This window comes from Papaver somniferum, chromosome 7 (assembly GCF_003573695.1).
Source record: "Papaver somniferum cultivar HN1 chromosome 7, ASM357369v1, whole genome shotgun sequence".
Taxonomy (NCBI): domain Eukaryota; kingdom Viridiplantae; phylum Streptophyta; class Magnoliopsida; order Ranunculales; family Papaveraceae; genus Papaver; species Papaver somniferum.
This window is the reverse complement of record NC_039364.1, coordinates 103,289,865-103,317,001: the sequence shown is the minus strand read 5'-3', so window position 1 is coordinate 103,317,001 and position 27,137 is coordinate 103,289,865. Positions and strand designations below refer to the sequence as shown.

Sequence of the window (27,137 nt, the reverse complement as noted above, 5' to 3'; positions counted from 1 at the left end):
TAAATGTTAGTACGTGAACTTTTAACGATGAAATAAGTATAAATATTATAGGATTACTCACGTTTTCCTTAAGAGGAGCCCGTGGATGATGTTGGTACACCATATTTCTAACTTTAACATACTCTCGCATAGCGCTTTTTATGTATTGGAATCGAAATGCCAAGTCTCTCCATTTGCGGTTATTGGGATTCCCGGTACGCCCGTAAAAGAACTCTTTAACTCTCTTCCAAAACATTGAATAAATTTCATTTGGACATTCACGAAACTTATTGTCAAACGATTTAAAGAAACACAAATCCTCATACGGTTCCCATTCCATTTTCTAGGCATAGAGTGTGGTGTGGGAGCGGCTCAAAGAGGTTGTCCTTATATAGATGAAGTCTCAACGGCTACTTTTTTCGAATTCAACCCACACAATCGAATTTTAGAGATGTCCACATAGACCGATCATGTCCTTGCAAAATCATATAGAATATGCCTCTCAATAACGGGATTTTAATATTGCACATCTAATCCGATTCTAGGCAAAAAAAAAGATACAAAAAAGGTGTCACTTTTCCTCAGAAGAATCGGATTACATGGAGTACCCACATAGACCGATTAGGAAGGTTGTCAAAATAAGCCTCTCAACAATCAGACTTTAATAATACACATGTAATCCGATTCCTGGCAAAAAAAGTTACAGAAAAATCGTCACTTTTCCTCCCATAATCGGATTACATGGTATGACCACATAGACCGATTCTGAAAGTGAACCCCTGGAGAACTGTCAGGATCAGATTACATATTGGTAAATGTAAACCGATTCTGACTTAAAAACTGCCAGAATCTTGCATTTTTTGCACACACATTTTAGTTGGTTCTTTTGTCGCGTCTTGGACAAACACAAACAATTTTCAAAAGAAACCAGATTCAGTCATTCATAAACTAGGAATATAACCAAACATAGTTCGACAATAAGTTTAAGACATAAGTTTTGACTCCATAATTATCCACAGTTAAAGACATAAGTTTGAAATCGTTCATTCACGACCACGTCCACCTTGTTCTCTTTTAAGAGGTTGGGCGTTGCCCGATGCACCTTCAGAGTTCCTTTTTGTGCTGACGGTGACTCTCTTCCTCTTTTTCTTTGGCTCCTCCTCCTCCACCAACGCTTCCCCAAACTTTGCACCCGCTTCTACATCTTCGAGACTGTTCAATTCATCAATCAGCTTTTCATTGGCCTTAACATTTTTCCCTTACCTGATTTCTGGCTTTGCTTGGGTTATCAAGAACCCGACTCGGCTTTTCTATTTCCATTTTAAACAAGAAATATTCAACAAAAAATGCTAAAACCATTAACAAAACTGTATCTTTGTTCTCCATCTGGGGCCTCTCATCTACTCATATCACTCGAGTAAGCGAAATATTGAGGTACCACGACATGTAGCCCGGAATTACCTCATCATCTGTTTGAAATCGATCATCCATAGTATATCCATTGTACCTTCTGTCTTCCCAATATTCACATGATGGTAAAGGGTGGTGATCAATCTCAATATCATTATCTAATGATTTGGTTTTTTTTCTCAATGATTTTAAACGTCTTGTGCTCCTTTGGGATTTTTTGTACGTATCTGCATTGTCTTGTGACTGTCGTTGAGTTGTACACCTACATATCCTCTTGGGTGAAACAAAGGCCCAAAATAATTTTGTTGTTCGGCGCACCCAGCCATCTTTCCTTTTCCGTCCAAATCCTTCTTGTAGGGGTCAAAGACAAGATCTTTCACCGTCAAATTTTCCAACTTGCGTCTCAACTTCAGATAATCCAAATTTTGGGACTTCGACTTACTTTGTAGATGTACATGTCTCCATAATGCCTGCGGTCTCATTCCTTGTAAAGAAAAGCCCTTTGAGCAAATATTGGGAAGTGCAAATATATCCATGCCTGCATCAAAGCCATATTCCCTCCGATTTGGTTCCTTTGAGCCCTAGAAGCCTTTCTCAACTCGTTCAACGAGTGTGCAAGGATGGAAGTGCCCAAAGAGTATTCGTGAATCTTGTCAAATGGTTGCAACAACTTAATAAAGTTGGCGTTCAGACGGGCACTGGAAACGTTGGGGAATATAACATCTCATAGGACGTAAATGACGTACGCATTGTCCGTGGCGATAATACGTTCACGGGTCACCTCTTTTCCCTTGGCATGATACTTCTTTGTTCCCATGAAGTTGTCCCTCAGCTTCGAGAGATGGATTATTCTCTGCTTTGCCTTGCCTACTAGCATTTATGACTTGGTCTTGTCCTCATCCCATTGGAACACATTCTTGTTGAACGCGTAAATCTTGTCCCAGTCAAGATCTTGCGCGTATTCTTCTTGCTTCACGGATTTACCTTTTATGCTTAGCCCGGGAGTGAACTTCGCGTCATTTGGAGTTATCATCATTTCGCCAAACGGAAGATGCAAAGTATCTGTTTCCCCATAGTATCTCTCGGAAAAGGCGGAACAAAGAGGTTTTTCGTAACCAAGAACCAAATTTTCGACCGCAGGCATCAACCCCGTAGAATAGACTAGGTCGACTACTTCCTGAACTTCTCCAACGGTTGATTCTATTGCTTCCAGTGGCCAACCCTTCATCATACTCACTGACATTCCTGGCTTCATAAGACGAACGACATCCTTGTGATCCTATAAAACAAAACAAACCCGATGTACAATAAACAAAACACTACGCAAATAATAAGTTTTATGTTACGTAGCATAAGGTTTGGGTAGTTACTATGGTATGGCAGACGACCGCGGCCCAACTGTCTTTGTACCCCCATAACATCTGTCCTCCATCACCGGGTAACCCGTAAAAGGGATCCTTAGGGCCGCGAGGAAACATCTTCAGCGGGTGGGGCATGTGGTCACCTTTCTTCTTCTTTGGAACATCTTTCTTCTTACCATCTGTCTTACCTTGTTCTTGAGCGTCTCCTCCTTGGACTTGTTGTTGAACCTCTCCTCCTTGGACTTGTTCTTGCACTTCTCCCATCTCTTCATCAACTTCATTGTCAATTTCTTCTTCATTACCTTCATTCTCACTTTCTTCACCTTCATTTTCACTTTCTTCTTCATCACCTTCATCCTCACTTTCTTCTCCATCACCTTCTGTGCCACTACTCTTCTCCATCACCTTCCTTGTCACCACTTTCTTCTTCATTGATCTCCTTGCCACCAATTTCTTCTTCATTAACTTCCTCATCACTTTCTTCTTCGACAACTTCTCTATCACCACCTCCTTCTTCAGTAGGTGTATCAGAATTAGATTCTTCTTGTGTTGGTTGCTCTGTTTGAGGTGGTGGGTCATTGATGTTGATTCCTTAGGCTTTACTCCTCGAGTCTCTTCGGTGGGAAGCATTTAAATTTTGACCACCCTGTCGACGAGGTCCCAAACTCTGAGGAGATGCAAATTCATGTTTCTTCTTATATTTCTTCTCGGCTTGATTTTGTTGCTTGTCCTTGTTTGGCCCGTAGAATACATATATAAGCGACAAACAACAAAGGAATTATATAAGGTATACAATCGGTCTACTCGATACACATTTATAACCTGATTCCTAACATAACACACAACAATCGGATTGTATAAGTGCCCATGTAATCTGATTCTAACAAAAAAAAGGAACAGAAAAGTTGGGGCATTTTTTCTTACTGTAATCGGTTTACTTTACACACATGTAAAATCCGATTCCAACATTCCAACAACAATCGGTTTTTTATAAGTGCTCATGTAATTCGATTATTGACTAAGCATATAAGAACTCAAAGGCTACACAAACGGTTTTTGTGGACACATATGTAATCCGATTCTAATGAAAAAAAGTTACAGAAAAAAACAGTTATCCATGCATTAACTAAATCGGGCCATGTGGACATTAACATAGTCTGATTCTGGTTCAAATTTTTCGGACCAGAAAGACATTCATCACAATCGGGGTATGCGGACATGAACATCAACCGTTTCTAATTACAAGCGGTTCACTCGTACATTAACATAATCCGATTCTGGTAAACCCAGAAAAAATTGATTTCAAAATTTCTAATTACTAAGCGATTGCATGTTACTAAAACCTAGTTTAGAGGATTGGGTTGATAGAAAAGTACCTGATCGACCCATTTTCTCCTGTTAGTAGGATGCTTCACTCTTGCTTGTCTCGGCGACATTTTATAAAAAAAAAAGTGATTAATCGTTTTTGGATCGTCGATAATTGACGATGAAAAAAGAGGGAGAAGAAGATCGATTTATAGAACTGAAATTGAAACTGATTTTAGTTTTAGGTTTTATTATTAAGAGTTAATGAGGGTAAATTTGTAGTATGTGAAAAACGGGGGTCTAGCAACCACACCCAATATTTCGCTTAGCAATCTGTATGGGCAAACTCCAATATACTTTTAAGGGAATCAACTAGACAGTCAGACTCAATCTTATAAAAAGTATATCAAGAGTTACATCTCAATTTCTCGATTCAATACTTAATCAAGCAAATAGAAATCTGCGAGTCTAATTGAATACAAGAGAAATCACTTGAACGGTACCAAAGACCAATGTTCAAGTATCAATCAATTTCAATCAACAACCAAAGGTTGGATTTATCAATTGATTGATTCAACGCACAACCTGTGATATTTCAATTATATAACAAAATATAATGCGAAAAAGAAATAACACAGACATCATAAGTTTTGTTAACGAGGAAACCACAAATGCAGAAAACCCCCGGGACCTAGTCCAGATTGAACACACACTGTATTAATCCGCTACAGACACTAGCCTACTACAAACTAACTTCGGTCTGGACTGTAGTTGAACCCCAATCAATCTCACACTGATCAAAGGTACAGTTGCGCTCCTTACGTCTCTGATCCCAGCAGGATACTACACACTTGATTCCTTTAGCTGATCTCACCCACAACTAAGAGTTGCTACGATCCAAAGTCGAAGACTTTAATAAACAAATTTGTATCACACAGAAAAGTCTACAGTAATAGATAAATCTGTCTCCCACAGAAATACCTACGAGTTTTGTTCCTTCTTTTGATAAATCAAGGTGAACATGAACCAATCGATAACCCGGACTTATATTCCCGAAGAACATCCTAGAATTATCAATCACCTCACAATAATCTAAATCGTATGATGGCGAAACTAGATATTGTGGAATCACAAACGATGAGACGAAGATGTTTGTGACTACTTTTCTATCTTGCATATCAGAGAAATTAATCTCGAGCCAATCTTACAATTGTACTCAATACGATAGAAACAGCAAGATCTGATCACGCAACTACAAAGAAAATAGTTGGGTCTGGCTTCACAATCCCAAGGAAGTCTTCAAGTCGTTAACCTACAGGGTCTCGATAAGAAACCTAAGGTTAAAGGAGAATCGACTCTAGCTTATACAACTAGTATCACACAAAAGGTGTGGGGATTAGGTTTCCAGTTGCTAGAGTTCTCCTTTATATAGTCTTTAAATCAGGGTTTACAATCAATGCTACCTTGGTAACAAAGCATTCAATATTCGCCGTTAGATGAAAACCTGATTAGATTCAAGCTAATATCTTTCAACCGTTAGATCGAACTTAGCTTGTTATACATAAATGAAATGTGCGTTCATTTAGGTTTGTGTAACCGTACCTAAACGTGTACACCTAGTTGGTTCAACATTAGTTAACCAAATGGTTAGCCATATTAGCACTTTCATATCAACCATATTCATCTTCACCATAGCTATTTCAAATGACTCAAAAGAACTAGATAGAGAGTTGTTCAATTGCTTAGATCTTATAGAAGTATACAAGACACAATTGAAGCAAAATTGGTTTTGATTCACTTGAATCGATTCATGAACATTATAGTCACAGTTTGCAAATTGAATTCCTTAATATATATAAATATTTTAGTTCATGAACAAACCAATTTTAGAAAGTAACACACTTAAGTATGCGTAAGGGTATGCGTACTTAAGTAACCGGATTTGAGTTTGTTTTTGGTTTTCAAACTCAGCAGAAATTCACGGACATGAACTTTCCGCTAGTATGCGTACAAGTACGCATACTTTGGTAACCAAATTGAGTTGATTTTGATTTCCAAACTCACCCAGTCTGCATCAACCATTTAGTACCCACACAAGTATGCATACATTTGGTTCCCGGTTTTGGACTTATATACTAATGTGCGAACACATTATATGCTTATATCCAAATATGGTTACATATTCTAAACTCTCATTTCAATCATTGAAACATTCTTAGAGAACATTATATAGTTGTTGTTCACAAATTATTTTTCGTCAAAGCGATTTTCAAGTGATTGAAACTAATATGACTTTCATCACTAGTAAAGATGAACTTGGACAAAGCGAAAGCTTACCAACACATATTTCGTGAAATAGATAGGCGAGATAAACTCAGCTCAAAATAGCAAATGTGTATAATCGAAGTCTATATATCAATACGACTTTTGTATCAAGATAGGAGATAGAGTAGATAGACTTTTGAGTGATAGATAAGTTCAAGTCTCCACATACCTGTTAATCGATGAAGTTCCACCAGTTCCTTAAGTAGTTCTTCTTCTTTGTAAGATGAACGTTGTGGAGTCTAGAGCTCAACTATACTTTCTATCCTAGTCCGGGACTTAGCTATAAGTAGACTGGAAATAAAGACTTATAATTTTGGCAACTAAACTTGACAAAAAAGCTTGAGATATCAACGCTTGCGAGTTCGACCGAGCAGTGCTCTAAAAATCTCCCCCTTTGTAATTTTAGTGACAAAACTATCAATACATATGGGATACAAAATAAATAAACTTTGCAGCTTCTCTTCCACATGCATGATCTCCTTGGTTCTTCAACATTACTCGAAATCTTCGTCACTTCCAAGTACTCCACTGATTCCAAAGGTTGTAAGTTCAGCATCACTGTTGTTGAAAATCCGTAGCCATTACAATGAGAAAACAAAGGATCTCAATCATTGTTATACAATGTCATAGTATTATTACACATCATCAAAGTTCAATTCTATCATAACTTCGACAATAATACTATGGTGATATGTATCACTCCCCCTTAGTCAATACTCCATCTCACATGGAAACCAATCCCCCTTACATAATGATCCAAAACCGTATGTATTTGTAGTGTGAACTACACATTAATGAGACGAAGATGTTTGTGACTACTTTTCTATCTTGCCTGTCGGAGAAATTAATCTCGAGCCAATCTTACAATTGTACTCAATACGATAGAAATAACAAGATCAGATCACACAACTACAGAGAAAATAGTTGGGTTTGGCTTCACAATCCCAATGAAGTCTTCAAGTCGTTAACCTACAGGGTCTCGAGAAGAAACCTAAGGTTAAAGGAGAATCGACTCTAGATTATACAACTAGTATCATACAGGAGGTGTGGGGATTAGGTTTCCCAATTGCTAGAGTTCTCCTTTATATAGTCTTCAAATCAGGGTTTGCAATCAATGCTACCTTGGTAACAAAGCATTCAATATTCACCGTTAGATGAAAACCTGATTAAATTCAAACTAATATCTTTCAACCGTTAGATCGAACTTATCTTGTTATACACAAATGAAATGCACGTTCATTTAGGTTTGTGTTACCGTACCTAAAGGTGTACACCTAGTTGGTTTAACAGTAGTTAACCAAATGATTATCCATATGAGCACTTTCATATCAACCATATTCATCTTCACCATAACTAGTTCAAATGACTCAAAAGAACTAGTCAGAGAGTAGTTCAATTGCTTAGATCTTATAGAGGTATACAAGACACAATTGAAGCAAAATTGGTTTTGATTCACTCGAATCGATTCATGAACATTATAGCCACAATTTGCAAATTGTATTCCTTAATATATAAATGTTTTAGTTAATGAACAAACCAATTTTTGAAAATAACACACTTAAATATGCGTACGGGTATGCGTACTTAAGTAACCAGATTTGAGTTTGTTTTTGGTTTTCAAACTCAGCAAAAATTCATGGACATGAACTTTCCGCTAGTATGGGTACATGTACGTATACTTTGTAACCGGATTGAGTTGGTTTTGATTTCCAAACTCAGCAGAAATTCACGGTCGTGAACTTTCGCCAGTATGCGTACGGGTACGCATACTTACCCAGTCTCCATCAACCATTTAGTACACACAAGTATGCATACATTTTTGGTTCTCGGTTTTGGAATTATATACTAATGTGCGAACACACTATATGCTTATATCCAAAGATGGTTACATATTCTAAACTCTCATTTCAATCATTGAAACATTCTTAGAGAACATTATATAGTTGTTGTTCACAAACTATTTTTCGTCAAAGCGATTTTCAGGTGATTGAAACTAATATGACTTTCGTCACTAGTAAAGATGAACTTGGACAAAGCGAAAGCTTACCAACACATATTTCGAAAAATAGATAGGCTTGATAAACTCGGCTCGAAATAACAAATGTGTATAATCGAAGTCTATAAAGCAATATGACTTTTGTCTCAAGATAGGAGATAGAGTAGATAGACTTTTGAGTGATAGATAAGTTCAAGTCTCCACGTACCTTTTAGTTGATGAAGTTCCACCAGTTCCTTGAGTAGTTCTTCGTCTTTGTATGATGAACGCCGTGGAGTATAGAGCTCAAATACACTTTCTATCCTAGTACGAGACTTAGCTATAAGTAGATTATAAATCAAGACTTATAGTTTTGGCAACTAAACTTGACAAACAAGCTTGAGATAGCAACGCTTGCGAGTTCGACCGAGCAGTTCTCTGACAGTATGGATATTTTAGAGAGGGTAAATTGGTAAACTCATCAAATTTAGACACCCCTTAACCTTCTCTATTGTGCGGATGTGGAAATCTATAGGCCCAAATTAATCACTCTAGGTCCCAATTTAGCCATGTAAAAAAAAACCTGGCCAAATTGGGTATACCCAAATTAATTGGGGTATACTCATTCTGTTCCCAACCATAATAGTGGGTTAAGGGGTGCTTAATGTGTATGCAGTTACCTAAGTACTCTTCCCTTAATAATAACTAAAACTATCTATTTTTGGTTTTAGATCCATACCTTATTCTTTTCCTACTTCTTCTTCATCAATTTAATGAACAATTCCTTTCTTCTTCTCTATATTTTATCGTTTTCAATTGGAAAAAAAAACGTCGATTAGAATTTTTCATTGTTGATTAATTCTTAAAATTCTATCTAATACTTCAATTTTATGTTTGCATGTCAAATTAGGTTAGAAAAATTGAACTTGTGAACCTGCAGTTGCGACGCCAGCAAGATGTTTGTTCCACGACCTTGCCGACTTTTCATGTTTAGATTTTTTCGTTGTCTTCCTAGGTTGAATACCATGCTGACTTTTCATTTCTGTAAATGTCATTTACAGGGTCGGCATGATATTCAACCTTAATACCATGCCGAATGAATGTGTTTTTAGCAGTCGTTGGTTTTGAAATTTGTACCCTGCCGACTAATGCTTTGAAAATGTTTGGTTTCCTGAGTCCATATAGTTATAAAGTCGGCATGATATTTGAATACCATCTTTCCGACTAATTGTTTGGAAAATTATTTGTATTTCATGTGTTTCGTTTTGTTATAAGCCGACATGGTATTCGAATACGACCCTGCCGACTTTTCATAGTTTCAGAAAGAAGCATGCCAGCTAAAGTTAGTCGTTATCTTCTTAATTTGCCGACCTTGCCGACTTTTCATAGTTTCAAAACTGAAAGTGTTGATTTCTTCTTTAATTTTGAGTATGATTTTATTCAACAGCTTGACAATCCCCTTTTTAGAAGTGTTTGGGTAGTGTGATTTCATTTCCGTTGCAAAATATATTTTCAAAACAATTTTTTTTCATTAAAAATCTTCCCACATAAATTCAATCAAAAACAAAATTTCATAACTTAAATTCATAATTTCAGAAGTTTTAATTTACTCAATTAATTAACCTAATCAGATTTTTTAGTGTTAATTAAACAAGGATATATTAGCCATTTTGAAAATAAATGGTTAAGGGGTGTTGTATATTACTTCATAATAACCCGGGTTTTGTCTCATTAGGTATACTCCAATTAATCTGGGTATACCCAATTTGTCCAGGTAAAAAAGACGTACTTCCAGTTGTTATAAACCTTTTTTTTCTTGAAAGTTCGTACATTTAAATGTAATTACTTTTTGGTTTATAAATTATTTTCAGTAGTACAAGGTTTTAACGTGATTCATAAACCTGGTTAGTTTGAGGCCTAGTCCATTTACTTGGGGCCTGTTACTAGATGACAAAACAGGTCATTAAAAATAAATTTCACACAACTCCTTATCCAACTATTATCTAACTATCTATTTTACCCTGATTAATTAACTTTAATTAATCGTATTAGGTGTTAATTATGACTTAGATGTGATATCAACTAATGTAAACCGATCTTCAAAAACATCAAACAACTGGAAATTTTTGATTTTTTTTTCCGAAAACACTAGTCAGAATTGGTTTACGTTCATGCATTAGTAAAACAACTTTGGGTTGGTAATTTCGAAATTGACAAAGGACTTCCATAATTGGTGGACGTATGCATAGATAAAACCAGGTTGCTAAAATCGGATTATTTGACTTCCCATATAAACTGATTGTTACCTTTTCATAAGAATTTTTTCTACTCATTTTCGTAGGAATCACGGATGCACTTAGCACGTGCATCAAGCCTTTGAACCCCTAGGTGACCCTAGTGTTATAGTCTCGTGAGGGTTTACATAGAGGTCTACCTACAAAACCTACAAAAAAACTTCTAAAACCATCAATCTTCGTCGGAGGAATCCGAGTCCGATTCACCCACCATAAATTTCGGGCCATACTACGGACTTTTGGATACCATAAAGTGATAGCTTTCATCAATGCGAATGCTTCCCCATTTTTCTCCAAGTAGCGCGCTTTCACGACTCCGTGCTACAAAAATACGACATAAACTTACTTTGTTAGTGGTGTTTAATTGGAAGATCAAACAACATGGATTACGCAAAATAATCCACAAAAATACTTACAAATTGTTCAACGGACAAGCTAAAGTGGCTTGCGTTCAAAATCCGATGTTGGATAGCTATATAAGCAAGTATCACATTTTTGATGACTTGGTGCCTATCATGGATTTGTTGAACACTTCTTCCATTCAGATTCCCAAAATCTTGCCTATATTTTTTAATATTTTTGTCCAAAACGTTTCGGAATCTACCCTTACGGAGGACTGATTTTTAATCGAGTTTCGGACCATGCTTTGGTGATGGATAGATCTTCATTTGAATCAAACGTTGTCATTTCTTGTATGTCGAGGTATGAAATGAGTAGTTGTGGAGTATATGGAGTGAAAGGGGATAAAATGAGCAATTTCTGGGCAAGTGGGGTCCAAGGATGAGGTCTTTATATATAGAGAAAGACTCCAACGGTTTTGTTTTTTTTGAAAAAAATGAAATAATCTGGATCAATCAGTCTTCTCGAAGGTCCATAAAATCCGATTATGTTTTCATGCCACAAAGAATCGGTCTTTATGTTTGCCAATATAAACTGATTAAAGACAAATAAATTTTTTAAATTTTCACCGATAATAATCGGTTTATATAAATGCACATGTGATCTGATTCTAGCTAGAAAATATACAGAAAAAGAAAACATTTATAAGGTATGAAGACTCGGATTATACTGACCCCACACATAAACCGATTTCAATATGGACCCTCGGCGATCGGTTTATGTTGACATATCGAGTAGCCTGATTGCTTTCCTGTTTTCAGAAAATAGAATTATTGAGCACGCATAAACTTGTTTTACGATACACATAATTATAATTAAAACTTTAAGTCCATTAAGTTCAAACCAGGATCATCCGAAATATAAACCTTAACCATCCAAAAGAGTGTTAAAAACTTAAAACTTAAACAACCGAGTCTTAAAAACTTAAACTTTAATATCTAAAACTTAAACTTAAAAACTCAAACTTATAAATCATGGAGCACCAACAAAAGGAAAAGCAACACCAGGAGCATTTGTAGCAGCAACAACATCTTCTGCTTCAGCGAGGGATTGAACTTCAACCATTTCTTCAAACATACCTTCCAAATATTTGTTGCGATCTATCCCAGCTGGAATCAAATCCCCTCCTTATCCTCGCAAACATGATGACCTCATAGAGCTCTTCCAGTGCAAGTTTGTCTCCTAGTACGAGGGCTTCCTCCAGATGGATCTCACAGCCATAGGCTAACTTGTAGAGGCTCATGTGTGGCACGGGTTGTGGTACCCTGTGAATATCCTACTGGGTGAGCTCTCGAGAGTAAAATGCTAAGTGTCTGAAGTCCATATCTACAAAAAAATACAAAATCTAGTTAACAATCGCTACATGATTAAATATATGTAATCCGATTCTCAACAAAAAACACACAAGAATTCAAACATAAACAATCAGTTTATGTGATACATATATAAAAACCGATTGTGGAATGGAATCCGAAGAGATGATTTCACAGTCGATATATTAACACGCAAATAAAATCCGATTATGGAAGCACAGAGTTCAAAAAAATAACTACCCGGAATCGGTTTATGTTCATACACTTATAAACCGATTATGGTGATGTCTTTTCATTTTCCAATTTCGAACCCTGAATCGGTCGATGTTAATCATCATATAAACTGATTACTCTGCATGCTCTTGATTGTCGAAGAACAAAACCCATAATCGATTTATTCGATATGTCAACATAAACTAATTCTAAGTAAGATCAGAGATTTTGATTTTCAAAAATCGCAGTTTTAAACATGTAAATCAATGAAGAAATGCGAATACCATAACGGGTTGATGGAGATTTACCTTTTTCTTGGTTGGATCGAAGATCGTTGGAGAAGAGGATCAAATTTTTTTATTAGGGTTTTGAGATTTTGGAAAGATTAAAATGAAAATAGAAAGGTATTTTGGTTTAGGTCTTTTATATTTTTGGATTTTACTGAAAATTGTAAAGATTAGTATTTATATGGGTTAGTTTTAGGAATTAATTTGGGGGTAAATTAGACTTTTTGGGAAGTTTGGCACCCCATAGCCATTTGGTAGAGTTGGCAGAGAAATTTGATAGGCCCCAAATAATTGGCCTATGCCCCAAACTAGCTAGATTTATAAAGGGGAAATAATTGTTTGGTCCTTTTTTAGGTGGCCCCAAGTATGTTTGATCTTTTGGGGAAACGCGTTTTCTGTTTGGTCCATAATTATTTGAAAATATATAACAGATAAAAATATAATTTCGTGTTAATTCCTAATAATTTTCTTGTAGCGGTTCATTCTGTTTGATGAACTATCATGCTTTCTGTTGATTTGAGTTCATTCCCTTTCATGAAAACTCTACACTTCATTATATTCTACAAAAAATTTGTTATTGAGAACAAAAAATCAGAGTTCATTCTTTGAAATGAACAAACAACAAAAACTCCACCATTATTAATAAAAACAAGAGCTCATTCTTTCAGATGAACACCTAATAAAACTTTATGAAAACATAGTTCATTCTTTCAAATGAACACCTAATAAAACCTATATGAAAATAGAGTTTATTCTTTGAAATGTAATATCTTCCATCAAGGAGCTGACATTTTTTTGATCATGTTTAAAAATAAAGAAAAATGAAAAACACTGATTTGTGTGTTCTTGTAAATAAATTATATATATAACATCTGACGAATAGTGGGTGTTGAATTGTTTGTTCTTCTGACCATGTGTACCATTTTAATCACAAGGCACTAGGTATGATGATACTATGTTATTATTTTCCTACTATCTAATAGATAGCTTCCGGTGTATGTCATACAAGCATCACTTTTAACATCTTACAAAGATTGATGTTGTCGTAGTTATGTAATCACATCAAGATTTTCATAAATCAAGGTAAGGTCGATGGTAAGGCAGTATCATCAGACAAATGCCTTGTGATAAAAATGGTACACATGATCAGAAGGCAGAACACCTATTATTGGGCAGGTATTACATATAATTTGTTTTATCAAGACATACATTAGTATTTTTATTATGCACACCGTGTAAAATACCATTCATGTGACTCGTATAACCAAAGTTTGACCCGTGAACCAAACATACCTCTTAGGAAAAAATATTTATTTTGGGACCCAAAACCTACTTCGTACCCCAAAAATCTACACCTTACCTCAAAACTTGAGATCGTAAACCAAAAATTTATTTGGTTACCAAAATCTACATTATAACATGTAATTCTTGCGATCCTAATTTTACTTTACAAACCCAAATATGTATGTCATGTAACATGTGGCTTTAAATCTACCAATTATGTATCCCGAATATGTTACGTATTAATATTACAATTAGTTTAATTGGAAAGACAACTCCCGTGAGGGAAGAAACAAGGAAAATCTTAGAGTATTTTCTATTATCATCTACAGGTTGCATACTAGATACTACATAAATTTTCTGTTGAGCAGCAACTCGCTGACCAAAATTATATGTATTTTTTTAATTATTATTTATTAAAGTTTTTATTTTAATATGTTTTCATCGATATAAACATAACATAATGACGAATAGTGGGTGTTGAATTGTTTGTTCTTCTGACCATGTGTACCATTTTAATCACAAGGCACTAGGTATGATGATACTATGTTATTATTTTCCTACTATCTAATAGATAGCTTCCGGTGTATGTCATACAAGCATCACTTTTAACATCTTACAAAGATTGATGTTGTCGTAGTTATGTAATCACATCAAGATTTTCATAAATCAAGGTAAGGTCGATGGTAAGGCAGTATCATCAGACAAATGCCTTGTGATAAAAATGGTACACATGATCAGAAGGCAGAACACCTATTATTGGGCAGGTATTACATATAATTTGTTTTATCAAGACATACATTAGTATTTTTATTATGCACACCGTGTAAAATACCATTCATGTGACTCGTATAACCAAAGTTTGACCCGTGAACCAAACATACCTCTTAGGAAAAAATATTTATTTTGGGACCCAAAACCTACTTCGTACCCCAAAAATCTACACCTTACCTCAAAACTTGAGATCGTAAACCAAAAATTTATTTGGTTACCAAAATCTACATTATAACATGTAATTCTTGCGATCCTAATTTTACTTTACAAACCCAAATATGTATGTCATGTAACATGTGGCTTTAAATCTACCAATTATGTATCCCGAATATGTTACGTATTAATATTACAATTAGTTTAATTGGAAAGACAACTCCCGTGAGGGAAGAAACAAGGAAAATCTTAGAGTATTTTCTATTATCATCTACAGGTTGCATACTAGATACTACATAAATTTTCTGTTGAGCAGCAACTCGCTGACCAAAATTATATGTATTTTTTTAATTATTATTTATTAAAGTTTTTATTTTAATATGTTTTCATCGATATAAACATAACATAATGTGAATTGCAAACTGTAGTTTAGATTTGGTCATGGGTTGTATGGGAATAATGAGCCTACTCATACTGAACAATTTCTCAGGACTTATAATAGGCTTCACATATACTGGGTAATTAAAAAGAGTTTAAACACGGTGTAAAAGTAATGTGACCAAAGTTTCTAAATTATTAGTTTGAATTCCACCGTGAGACCACAATCAACTGCAACTTGAGTCAAACATAGGTTTTATTCCATCCCATCCCCCAAGTTTACTATCAATTTTGTAAATCATATAATTATAGTTTCATGATTTACATCAAGTAATTTTCACCAAAAAATCTGGACAAACAATCTATCTAGAATATATAAAAACCGTGCAGACTCATAGCTAGTACACGCACGAATTGGATGAACCAAATTTGGTTTTTGTCACTTCAAATAACACAGACAATAATCCCGTCATTATCAACGTCAATGAAAAAGATTGAACCTAGCAGCTAACATCTAGCTGGTATTTAAGGTCATATTTGTTGGGGGAGACTTACAAATCCAAGCCGCTATGCACAATACGAAAACTACAAAACCCATATGTGAGACCCACCTTTTTTTCATCGGACGGTGGGGCCCATCCATTACATGTTTGCACGGGTTTTATATTGTTCAAATGAACGGTTTTTCCGGAACTGCATAATTTTTAAATTAATTTATTAAAATAACTCTCTACATAATCAGTATTGTCTTAGATCAGATATCTTTACTTTTATATTGGTTTTGGGTTAGGATTATATAAGGCACTTATACGAAGATAACTCAATATTGTGTTAATTCATTCCTACCGTATATCTATTTTTTAAAATTATAGTTTGAAAAGAGCATTTGTCTTGGAACTTTACAGTCACATAACCCAAAATCCTCCATACGATCTAAAATTATGTCAAAGAGCTAAAATTTACCAGTGGACCCAGTTTCTCCCGTTATAACCCAAAAATCTACGAGTTAACTTAAAATATAACATCATAAATCAAAATTTATCTGATGGCCAAAAATCTACAGTGTTTTGTAATTTCCTATTATAAACCTATTATACTTTACAAGACTAAATATGTACGTCATGTGACCTGAAATCTACTTGTGGATCTAAATCTACCAATTACATGTCTGAAATATGTTATAGTAAGTTGGTTTGGTGGCACATCACAGAAGTTCCCTAACAAAAAATATTATCAGGAATGTCAAAATCAGGACACCAAATTGATTGTCAATACCGGAGCAGCCGATGGACAAGAATTCTAAAAAAAAAATTATGGAAGAAAGAAATCGCTGCAAAGGAGATAATTTTTCGATGGTATGCTTTTTATGTTTCTATCCCAACTCTTAAGAACTTGCAATATGGAAATCTTGGTAACAGATACATGTTGCAAATTTGGTGGCCGAGAAGAAGAAGATAATAAATTAACATCTCTTTTATCAATGTTCTTATTATAGATACGTATGATTCTATTTTTATTAAATTGACCTTGAGGATATCATCCCATCCTAGTCAGCTTTGACATAAATAAATTGACTTTAATAAATTAAATAACCATTTTTAGCTCTAATACAATCTTAAATTATGAAAAATAAAATCCATAGTAATCAAAAGAAGAGGTCAAATACACCATTGAAAATGAATTTTTATTCCTCCCTAACGTTAAGGAAAAATAGGAAGGAGAATGTCTTGTTTGGGTTGCCATATAGGAATCTCACAGAATGACCATTGGAGAAACTCTAAAAAACAGTTTTACAAGTAAATCCACTTTTTACACTAAATATTTCTGGTATCCCTATTTTCCCATTTTGGTTGTATACATTGGGTTGGACCCATTGGCTATAATTTTTTCTTATGGATCAAATAACAATTCGTCTAATCGATCAAACAACAAATAAATCCAGACCTTATCACCAAGCGTCTCAACAATAACATATGCTACAAAAGCCTACAAAAGATGGTTCTTGGTGCTTTTATGTGGTAAAAAAATTCCATAGCTTCATCCCTATTATCATACCCAGATGGTCCTCATCGTTTTCATCTTCTTCCAAGTCCTCATCATTTTCATGCATAATTTCTCCACTAAATTCGTTGTTGATCTCATCTTCGTAGACGTATTCAGTATCTGCGATGGATATTGAACAAGAATTTCCACCATCATTTTCTTCTCCAAATTCCACCTATTTAAGGAAGTTATTTTTGTTAGTTAACAATTATATGAAAATAATATAGCTTTGTGGAATAAGCATGAAAAATAATGGTATATTTCTTACTCTAGCAGATTTCTCTATCAGACAATGATCTTCCATAATGTCTGATTTGACAAATGGTGTGGTAGCTTCATTTTCAATACCAGGTATACAAACTTTTTCCCCAATGACCGTGTCATTATCAGTTTCTTTCATTTTCAGTTTTCCTTTACTGAAGCTAGGTGTTCGGTTTGCTGCAACTTTTGCTACACTAATTTATATAGATAGAAACATAAAGGGTGTTATTGCTCAAAACTTGGATCAAAATTTGGGATTAAAATTGTTTGAAAACTAATGTAGATGAAGTATAAAATGTATAGTAACTCACTTTTTGGGTCTCCTAAAATTGTATCGTCTTTTGGAAGGCGTTTCCAGTGCGAGAACAACAGTTTGTAACCTCTTTCTGGGACCACCATGCTCAAAATCATCCGACTGATTTTCACCGTTATCAACATCGTGTTCATTGATAGTGGTTTTAGAAGCATTGACATAACTCCTCTTTCTACCAGCAGTCTTTGCCCCTTTATCTGAAAAATTAAAGGATCCTTGGATTTCCCCATTGACATCAATAAATTCTTCTTTACTGGAGTCTGCAGTCATATCCTTCATTTTCTGTGATTTCCTAACTCTAGGCCTGCCCTTTGGCCCTGGATTTCCTCGTCCAGTCTTCTGTTTTGATTGTTTGACATTATTTGTACCTTCTTGAGTCTTGTTATTCAATGTATCAACATATTGAGAAAGCTCATGTATATGCGCTCCTGCACTGTCATTCAATTGGGTCTCTTGCATATCAAACATATTACTCGATGACGACAGGTCTGTCCTATTTAATATTGCATCTAATCCTGTTAAAGGGTCTGTCATATTTACTGTTGCATATAATCTTGTTGATGCCTCTTTTTTAATTTCCATAATAGGTGCGTGTGATTCCTTAGTCGTACTGTGAGTGGTATTGTTTTCATTTCTCTTAAGAGAAGAGAATCTAAATATATTTGAGGTGCATTTTCGAAGCCAAGACGTATTGTCACTTGTAGGAGTAGAATCTGCACAAAATCCAGCATGAGTTGTTTCTCTATTTTTCAGCCTTGGCAGAGGAATGCTATTTAAATCTTCCGTTTCCTGGAAAGCTTGGATATCACAAAAGATACGTTCACTTATCACTTGTCCGCAACTTTCACAATTCTTCAGTTTTACAAGTAATGTTACAAATTTTTTCCGTTGATCTTTGAGCTTCTTGACTATCAAATCAAGGTTGTTTATGTAGTTTTTCATATCAAATTGATATTCCTCAATATATTTTTTGTTACATGCAACTTCTGTTTTTTGTTTTTTAATCTTAAGCCATTCCTCTTTTATTTCCTCTTTCTCCTTCCTAGCTAATTCTCTTATATAATTAATATTTTCCAATTCTCGTTGCTTTTCTTCTTCCAATGTTTTATTTTGTTCTAAAATATGGTTCTCTACTTCGTGTTTTCTTCTGTTGAAATCAACCTCGAGTTCTCTTTTTAAGACTTCAAAATTGTGTACGATGTTCTCATATTCGATTTTTGCCTTTTCAGCTAATGTTGTTCGCTCATTTTCTGAGCATTTTCCGAGTGGTTCTTTCTCTATACTGAGAGCGTTAAACTCTATGAAATCGTGTGTCACCATATTCTCGTTTGTCAATGTTTCCTTCTTGATATGTTTTGTTAGTACCTTTTTCTCTTTACTGGCATGTTTTAACTCTTCTGCAATCTCATCTCTTTTTGTATCCAACATTTCCCATTCCTTCTCAAAATTTTCCTTCTCCTGCTTCAGATCCTCACGCTCTTTCAACAACAATTGTTGTTGAAGTATGCATTTATCTTTTTCTTGTTGCAGTTCTGCTTGTAGGAAGTAAAGTATGTGTTTTTCTTCTTCACTTACATTCAAATTTTGTATCTCGTTACGCATTTGAATTCGTTTGTCAGGAAGGTCTTTTATCTCTTGTCCTGGAGAAGAATATTCTTGATTGCCAATTTTATCTTCATTATGTATCGATTCTCTTTGCTCCTTGTCTTCTAAAACAACTTTTCTTTGCAAATTTACCGAAGATTTTTTTATTTTCCCTCTTTGAAGATCGGCATCATTAAGGAGCTTCTGAACTTTTAGCTGCAAATATTAATATATAACACACCTGTCATAACCAAATCTAAATGCATATTTTTATTTAAGTGCACCCGCATAAATGATAAATGCTTCTAAAGGATGGATAAAATTGTGTAAATCTATTTAGAGTGTTTGGTTGAAGAAAAGTCATATACTCACTGTTCCCCCAACATTGTGATTTTTGTTTGTTTCAAGTAATTCGTCATCTTTTAGCTTCGCAACATCAATCTGCTGCACCATCAAAATAAACATGATTTTTTTTTACCATGAAATACACGAAGTGACAAAATCAACACACATGAGATAGATAATGTGAATCTTGCCTCCAATTTCGAAGCTGGATCTGCTGGCCTTATGTTTTTTTCATCTTCTTTATTTCTCAAATTTAAGGTGTTAGTGTCAATATTTCTTTGAGCCTCTTCTAGATCCTTTAGTTTCTGCATAAGACTCATGCAATTCTCATTGCCTCGATCCTGTCTTTGGTTAAGGATCCTCCAACTCTCTAGTTGTCTTTCCTCTCTTTTTTGTAGCAATCTTTCCCATGCTTGCAAGTCTTCCTTTTGTTTACGCAATGTAACTTCATGCATTTCTCTCCTAAAAGTGGAGGTTAATAATAATTATAGGTGATTTATTCAAATTGCACAAGTAAAACTCAAATTGAAAAAACATACTCTGCAACAAAAGAGTGGTATTCACTTCGAATTGCAGTTTCACGAGCTTCCACTTCTTTCAATTTCCTTTTCATCTCCAAACTAATTCGATTCACTTCAACAAACTTATTGTCTGCAGCTGTAAGCTTCATTTTGAGCTCTGCTGATTTGTCTTCAACATTGAGAACCAAAGCATGAGCCTCCTCCATTTTTCTATCAGATGCGTATTTGACTTCAGCAGATTCTGCCCGCATCTTCTGCAAAGCTTTCTTAAGCTGCAACATTCAACATTTTATAGAATTCAGAACCACATAAATAAATAATGAGATGACACTCTTCTTTATTTGTCTCTTCTAGAATAGTATAAGCGCCGTAAGTATAATAACGTTATTAATTTGAGTTTGATATGAATAAATTTTTCATATAAAAGAAAAATATGCATGATAAAGGAGGGAATATCTTCTCATACATCAGCCACACATTGCTTCTCAACCCCCACTGCCTTTCTTAATTCTTGATCTCGCTTCTCTATTTCAGATAATGCTATTAAATGTGCCATTTGTTCTCTTTTTAAGTTCTCGTTGGTAACTACCAATGCTTGTCTGATTTCTTCAAGATCTTTTGCCCACTGCTTCTTTTCGATCAAAAGAAGTCCCATATTATATTGGTAATCAAACAGCTGTAACAAAATTTAACTTGTCATAATTAGAAAAAATGACCACTTGATTTTATATGATACCATGAATAACCTTGTAAGGCACACATATTAGCAAAGAGTTGTCCCTAATGTAGAAGAGAGAATTCTAAAACTAGACAACCTCATGAGGTTTAAATGCAAATGAGGATGATATATTTGATGCAGGTCTCAATTTGTCCCCTTTATTCTGTTCTATGCTGCTGCAATAATCGTACAACACATTATACTGGACAAGCATGCTTATATATAATATGCATTATTATTCTATAAATATAATTGCACATCAAACTCCCCTGAAACTGCCACTCACATAAATTATTATTATAATGGGTGTCATAATTTTTGTGAGCTATAAAATTTGATTTGGAGGTATACAAATATCGATGTAATAAATAAATGAAGAAGAAAAGTTCTAAAAAAGATTTGGACAAACGTGATCATTTAAATTGAAAAGAACCAAGAGAAAAAGAAATTAAAGTAATTATTTTCGTATGCTGACCTCATTTTCAAGTTTCATGACCCTAGCATCCTCGGCACCTCCTCCTCCATTAACAACATGTAACATTGATGATTTCCCTTCATTATTTCCTTCTTCATTTTTAGGGTATGAAACCCTGTTAATATTATTAGTCATCTATGCGTGAACAATAACTCAATTTCCGTTGATTATAAAATTTTAATTAAAATCACAACCTGATAATCTTTTATTTTCATCTTCATAAATAAGAAATTTAATGAAGGTGAAAAAGATGAATTTACTTGAAAAATTTCCACTCTTTTGAAAACTTTGAAAATCTAATAAGAAATAGTTTTTCTTTTTTTGCCCCCCTTATGAATGAACGACAATTACAATCTCTTTCTATCTTAACAAATGTTTGTTTTCAAAATCGTAGCATCTTTTTTGTTTTTGTTTTTCTGTTGGTTGATAAATTTGTTTGAAATTAATTTGTTTTTTTTAACTGATTTATCCTTCATTTTCTTCATTTTTCAATGGAGTTTAATGATTAATGGTTTTTTTTTTGTTTTTTTTTGCATTTTTTTAGGAAGTTAAACGAGTGACGGTTTTGTAGAAAGCTAACCAATTTAGCTTTCAGATTTTGTTACATTATCTGAAATAAAGATACTTAATGCATTTAGAGTTGATTAAATTTGTGTGAATTACATTGGATTGATCTATTATTGGCGATTTACAATTTGGTGTAACTGATTGCCAGGCTTGTTGATGAAAAATGTCAAAATAATATTATTATTTTTTTAAAATGTCTCAAAATAATATTTAAGGAAGCACGTTTTTTTTCATAAACATTTTATTTAACCATACCTCATTAGATCTACACCTTGTTTGATATTGGAAGAATCAGAATCCTATGAATTCAATTATGGAATCCAATGAATTGAATTCAAATCTAAAAAATTAACGTTTGATTGAGGTAATTCAATTGTTTTGTATTTACCCCAAAATCCAATTCTATCGTGCTATAGGACCATTGCAATGGAAAGATATTACTTTAGAGGGAATCATACTCCTAAGGATCATTACACATAGTTGGTTTTCTATGTTTGCTTCAAAGAATTGAACTCATTCCCTCTGAATTAGATTACCTAGCCTTAAATTCCTTGAATCAAACATACTAAGGTAATGCGCAATATAAGAAAATGGATCGTTATGATCCCACCATCGAGTTACGTTACTAGAAATTACAAACTAACTAAAGTCACGTGCAATAGCATTTTTTTGCTTCTAGAACTACAACAAACTGAATGTTTACAAAATCCTTTGGCTTATCACGAGTTAAGAGGACTGCAGACTTGATGCCCCAAGTTATGTCATGAGTGTCTCCTGTTATGTCCATGGAAATATTGGTTGCATATCCTTCAAGAATAATATTTGAAATTTGAATATTTTTTTTCAAATTTTACACCCTAAATTATAAGCTTTCGCTCATTTTATCATTGATGTCGACGCTTTATAACAAGTTGTGGCACTACTAAATAAATTCCATATGCATGTTAAACAACAACACCTGCGATACTAGTCTTTGCATCCAAATGGGATGGTTTTTTCCAATGAGTATTTAGCTGATGTTGCACTTGATCAATTTGCGAAGTGACTGCGGAAGATTCCAAGTAGTTGACTCAGTGGTTCATGATGAAAAAATTAAAATGTTGTAAAGCATTCCTGATATTGGTCTCCAATAAAAAAAAATGAGACTTACTATATACAATATCATTTATTTGTTTCCATATGTTTTATATCAAGCAAGCACTGAAGTTGAGACTCACTCCATTATAACTAATATTTATCCATTCTTGAATTATGTGGCTGGTGTTAACATTGTAAGGAATGTTAATTCTGATGGGAGAATTCAAGTACACAATTTTTGCATAGTGATAGTCCAGAAGCAAGCATAAAAGTTTCTTATTCTTATTTACAAAAAGAGCATAAGTTATTGACTTGGTTGTTGAATCTTCTTATATTTTAAATAACTGCAATACCGTTCCGTAACAATTTCCACATAAACACTTGTATTCTTGGCAGGACCTCGATTTTCTTCCAAAATTTTTCCAAGGGACTTCAGATATGGCTGAAGTAGTTGAGCTAGAATATTAGAACAATTTGTAACAAGATTTAAATGTATATTTACCTGAAGCCTTCATCCAAACAAAATTATCATTTATGTTATATCTTGAGGGGTGTACATTGAACTAATAGCTTCAACTTAGTTAGGAGGAATAGAGGGGTCGATAAGAGAATATCCCTAATATGAATAGATGAGTTGATAAGAGAATATCCCTAATATTAAAATCATGAATTATCAATTCAGAAAACATTCTTACTCGGACTATAGAGTTCAAAAATTGTGTTGGCCTAATCCCATTAAATTAGGCACCCAAGGGATTTTCCAGATATGAATTTGTCTTCTATTACCGACTAACCAACAATAGTTAGTTACAATCATCAAGATCCTCCTTGTTGCAGGAGCACAGTGTTGTATTTCATAATCCCATAATAATTTTTCTTTTAGATATTTTTCCTGGAGCACCTTCACATTTAGTGACCAAGGATATATTCATTAGCTTTGATAGATAGAATGTTCGGTTGAACCCACATATGTTGGTATGTCAAGCACGTTTTCATATTTTAGTTGCCAGAACCACTTCTTTATTTTTAGTTACTAAAGTTATACAATGACTAGATTAGATTAGATAGCAGAGATTTAAGATTCACTCAAGTTACGCTCGAAAACTGAAGATTGAAGATCGCACAAATTCAAAGACATCATTTGAAGAACTCCATCAAAATTTAGTAACGAAAAATGATTTTCCGTACGAAATTTTTTTCTCTCTTATATATTAATCTATTGTAGCAAATTCAAAAGCTTTAGTAAACAATAGTTTGCAAAGAACAAACCCGTCGCAGACTAGTAGTCATTGCATAAGTACAATGAAGTTTCGATTTCAAAAAATATGAACTAGTGAGAAAAGTTCTAAATGTTGAGAGTTCACGAACCTACTCTTTAAGTTCGTGAACCTATTCAAAGAGATTTTTCACCTGGTTGTTTTTTCTCTCAGGAGGTTGGCCAACCCAAGATTTGAATTCGTGAACCTAAGAATTTTTTTATTCTCCTGGAACTTTCAACTCACTGGGTTCACGAACCCAAGTTTCAAGTTTGTGAACCCAAATGAAGTTTATTTCTTGTGGAACCTTTTATTCACTAGAGACGAGAACCTAAAGTTTGAGTTTGCAAACTTAAGAGAAAATAAAAACTCTTAGAATTTTTTTGTCTCACTAAGATCGTGAACCTAAGTTGGAACCTGCCTAATTCAAACTGGTGTTTGGTATCCTTCTTTTTTTTTTTTCAAGGAAAACATTTTGCATATTTATGGTTACCATTCTTAGTATTTTTCACATTTGATAGATATTATTCATTCTTCGTATATCTCGATAAAACTTGTGAACCAAGTTTTGGAATCTTGATCCAGGCAGTTGCAACTTCGTATGCACACTGCACACGCCTAAATTTAGTAGTTTGAAGTTATCTTTGGGAGTAACTTACTTATGGTAATTACTTACTTGATGCTTAATTGTTTGAATACTTCAAACTTTGAAATGAAGCTCGATGTAAGTTTAGTTCTAACTAAAGATAACGAACTTTATGTATCCAATTAAAGAATTTATACTAACGACATTGAGAATTACTAAGGTTGCAAGAAATTCATTACTTATATCTAAACCAACCCTGCCTTAACCTACACAAGGAAAATTGTCTTATATGTTACAACATTTTTTAACTTCAGGTATTAATGTTATATAAGTATAATTTAGAATTTCATAAAACTTGCCAGTGATGATGTTTCAAATGGAACTTATAACTTATACTCTAATACTTGCCCGATATTTTTTACAAAAGATGACAAAGTACCCATTTCGTCTCACTGATGATAAAGATTCTGTTTTCGAAATTACTCTCCATATTTCTTCAGAAGTAGGGACTTGAGAAATGAAATTATTTGGTTATTATTCCATTATTAAAGTACAAATTGCATGAATTCTGGATGGGAGTACCAATATGCTTTAAAATATTTAGAGGGATTGGTGAATAATCACTAGTGATTGTAGGCACATGTCAAGAGAAGCGCTCACCTTTTGAAGCTTGAAGCGGTGCATCAATGCGTTGCCACGCTAAATATATAAATAAATGCAACTTAAAAATATATATAAAACTTTCATCAAAAGTATCAATATCTTTATTTCCAAATTAAATTCATATTTTTCCAAATTAGAACCATTATCGAATATATCACATAAGAATAATAAGTTATAAGAACATACAGTCTAACCTCGATAAACGAATGTTCATAAATGAATAATCTCGCTAAATGAATAATTTTCTTCGTTCCCGACATGGACAAAGGGGCTAAATTAATAACCTCGCTAATTGCATTAATGACTAAAAAAATTCGAATCCTTAAAGCCCTATGGACATATAAATGAATAATCACTAATTTCATATACAAGAAAATATATATCAATAAACGAAAATAATCTACCCAACCAACAATGTTCGTACAAAAAATCATTTCTTCTCAAAATATGCATCTAAAGTTTATTGTTTTTCCCCTCCACCTGAACCAAAGTGCGTAATGTCCTTAATTATTTGTAATGCATGTTCAACTTCTGGAATATTTTGCTCCTGTTGTAGCAAGTCATTTTTTATAGTGATTACCTTTTGAAATGCCTCTTTGACACATTTTGCATAAAACTTTTATTATATGGTTAAGGATGATTCTCACAAATTATTATTGGCTCGATAATCTTTTTCCCGTAAGCGATTCCACAACTGTGTCATTCTCGTTATGATAGTTCAAAATATATTCAACATCCATCACATTTCTATAGCATAAATTATAAATGGTCTCATTTAATTCTTGAATATATTCTTATAATTGACCAATTTTTGGTTCGGAAATATCAAAATTATATACGTAAAAAACTGAAAATACTCTCTAAATAATAAATATTCATTTACGGATAAATAAATAACCTCGCTAAACGAATACTTTTTTCCGGTCCCATGGGTATTCATTTATCGAGGTTAGACTGTACATCAGAATTATGTGCATTCTCACACTCCACTTTTCTTGAAAGTTGTCCTCTTAAAATACTTTTAGGATTTACTCTTTTATAATTCAAATAAATTATAAGTTAAATATATATGACTGGGTATATTTCATTTTCTCCATCGGTCTTAACAATAATGTGAAAATATGTTAAAGTTTGAGTTAATTTCTTCTCCGAAATTTGGATAACTAGTAGCCTGTTTGTTTTTCTAGGTGAGATCCCATTTGTAGAGAATACTGTAGGAACTAGATAAATTCTCGCAAGATCCTTCTCATCTATCACAATACTCATGCATTGGATACAGAA

General features: G+C 33.9%; 1 protein-coding gene across 3 annotated transcripts; it reads right to left on the bottom strand.

The window, feature by feature from the left end:
- Nucleotides 1–17,062: 17,062 nt before the first annotated feature.
- On the bottom strand, nt 17,063–22,116 carry LOC113298014 (protein CROWDED NUCLEI 1-like). 3 transcript variants are annotated; one of them, XM_026546648.1, is made up of 8 exons: nt 21,708–22,113; nt 20,981–21,190; nt 20,533–20,786; nt 20,185–20,455; nt 20,021–20,092; nt 18,063–19,864; nt 17,759–17,945; nt 17,063–17,665 (listed from the first exon to the last, which is right to left on the bottom strand). In XM_026546648.1, the coding sequence occupies exons 1-8, from the start codon at nt 21,840–21,842 to the stop codon at nt 17,459–17,461; spliced, it is 3,138 nt and encodes a 1,045-aa protein (XP_026402433.1). In that variant the 5' UTR covers nt 21,843–22,113; the 3' UTR covers nt 17,063–17,458. The 3 variants fall into 3 exon arrangements, with proteins under 3 accessions (XP_026402433.1, XP_026402434.1, XP_026402436.1); XM_026546649.1 differs by having other exon boundaries at nt 20,021–20,089; nt 21,708–22,112; XM_026546651.1 differs by lacking the exon at nt 20,981–21,190 and having other exon boundaries at nt 21,708–22,116.
- Between the last annotated feature and the right edge of the window lie 5,021 nt (nt 22,117–27,137).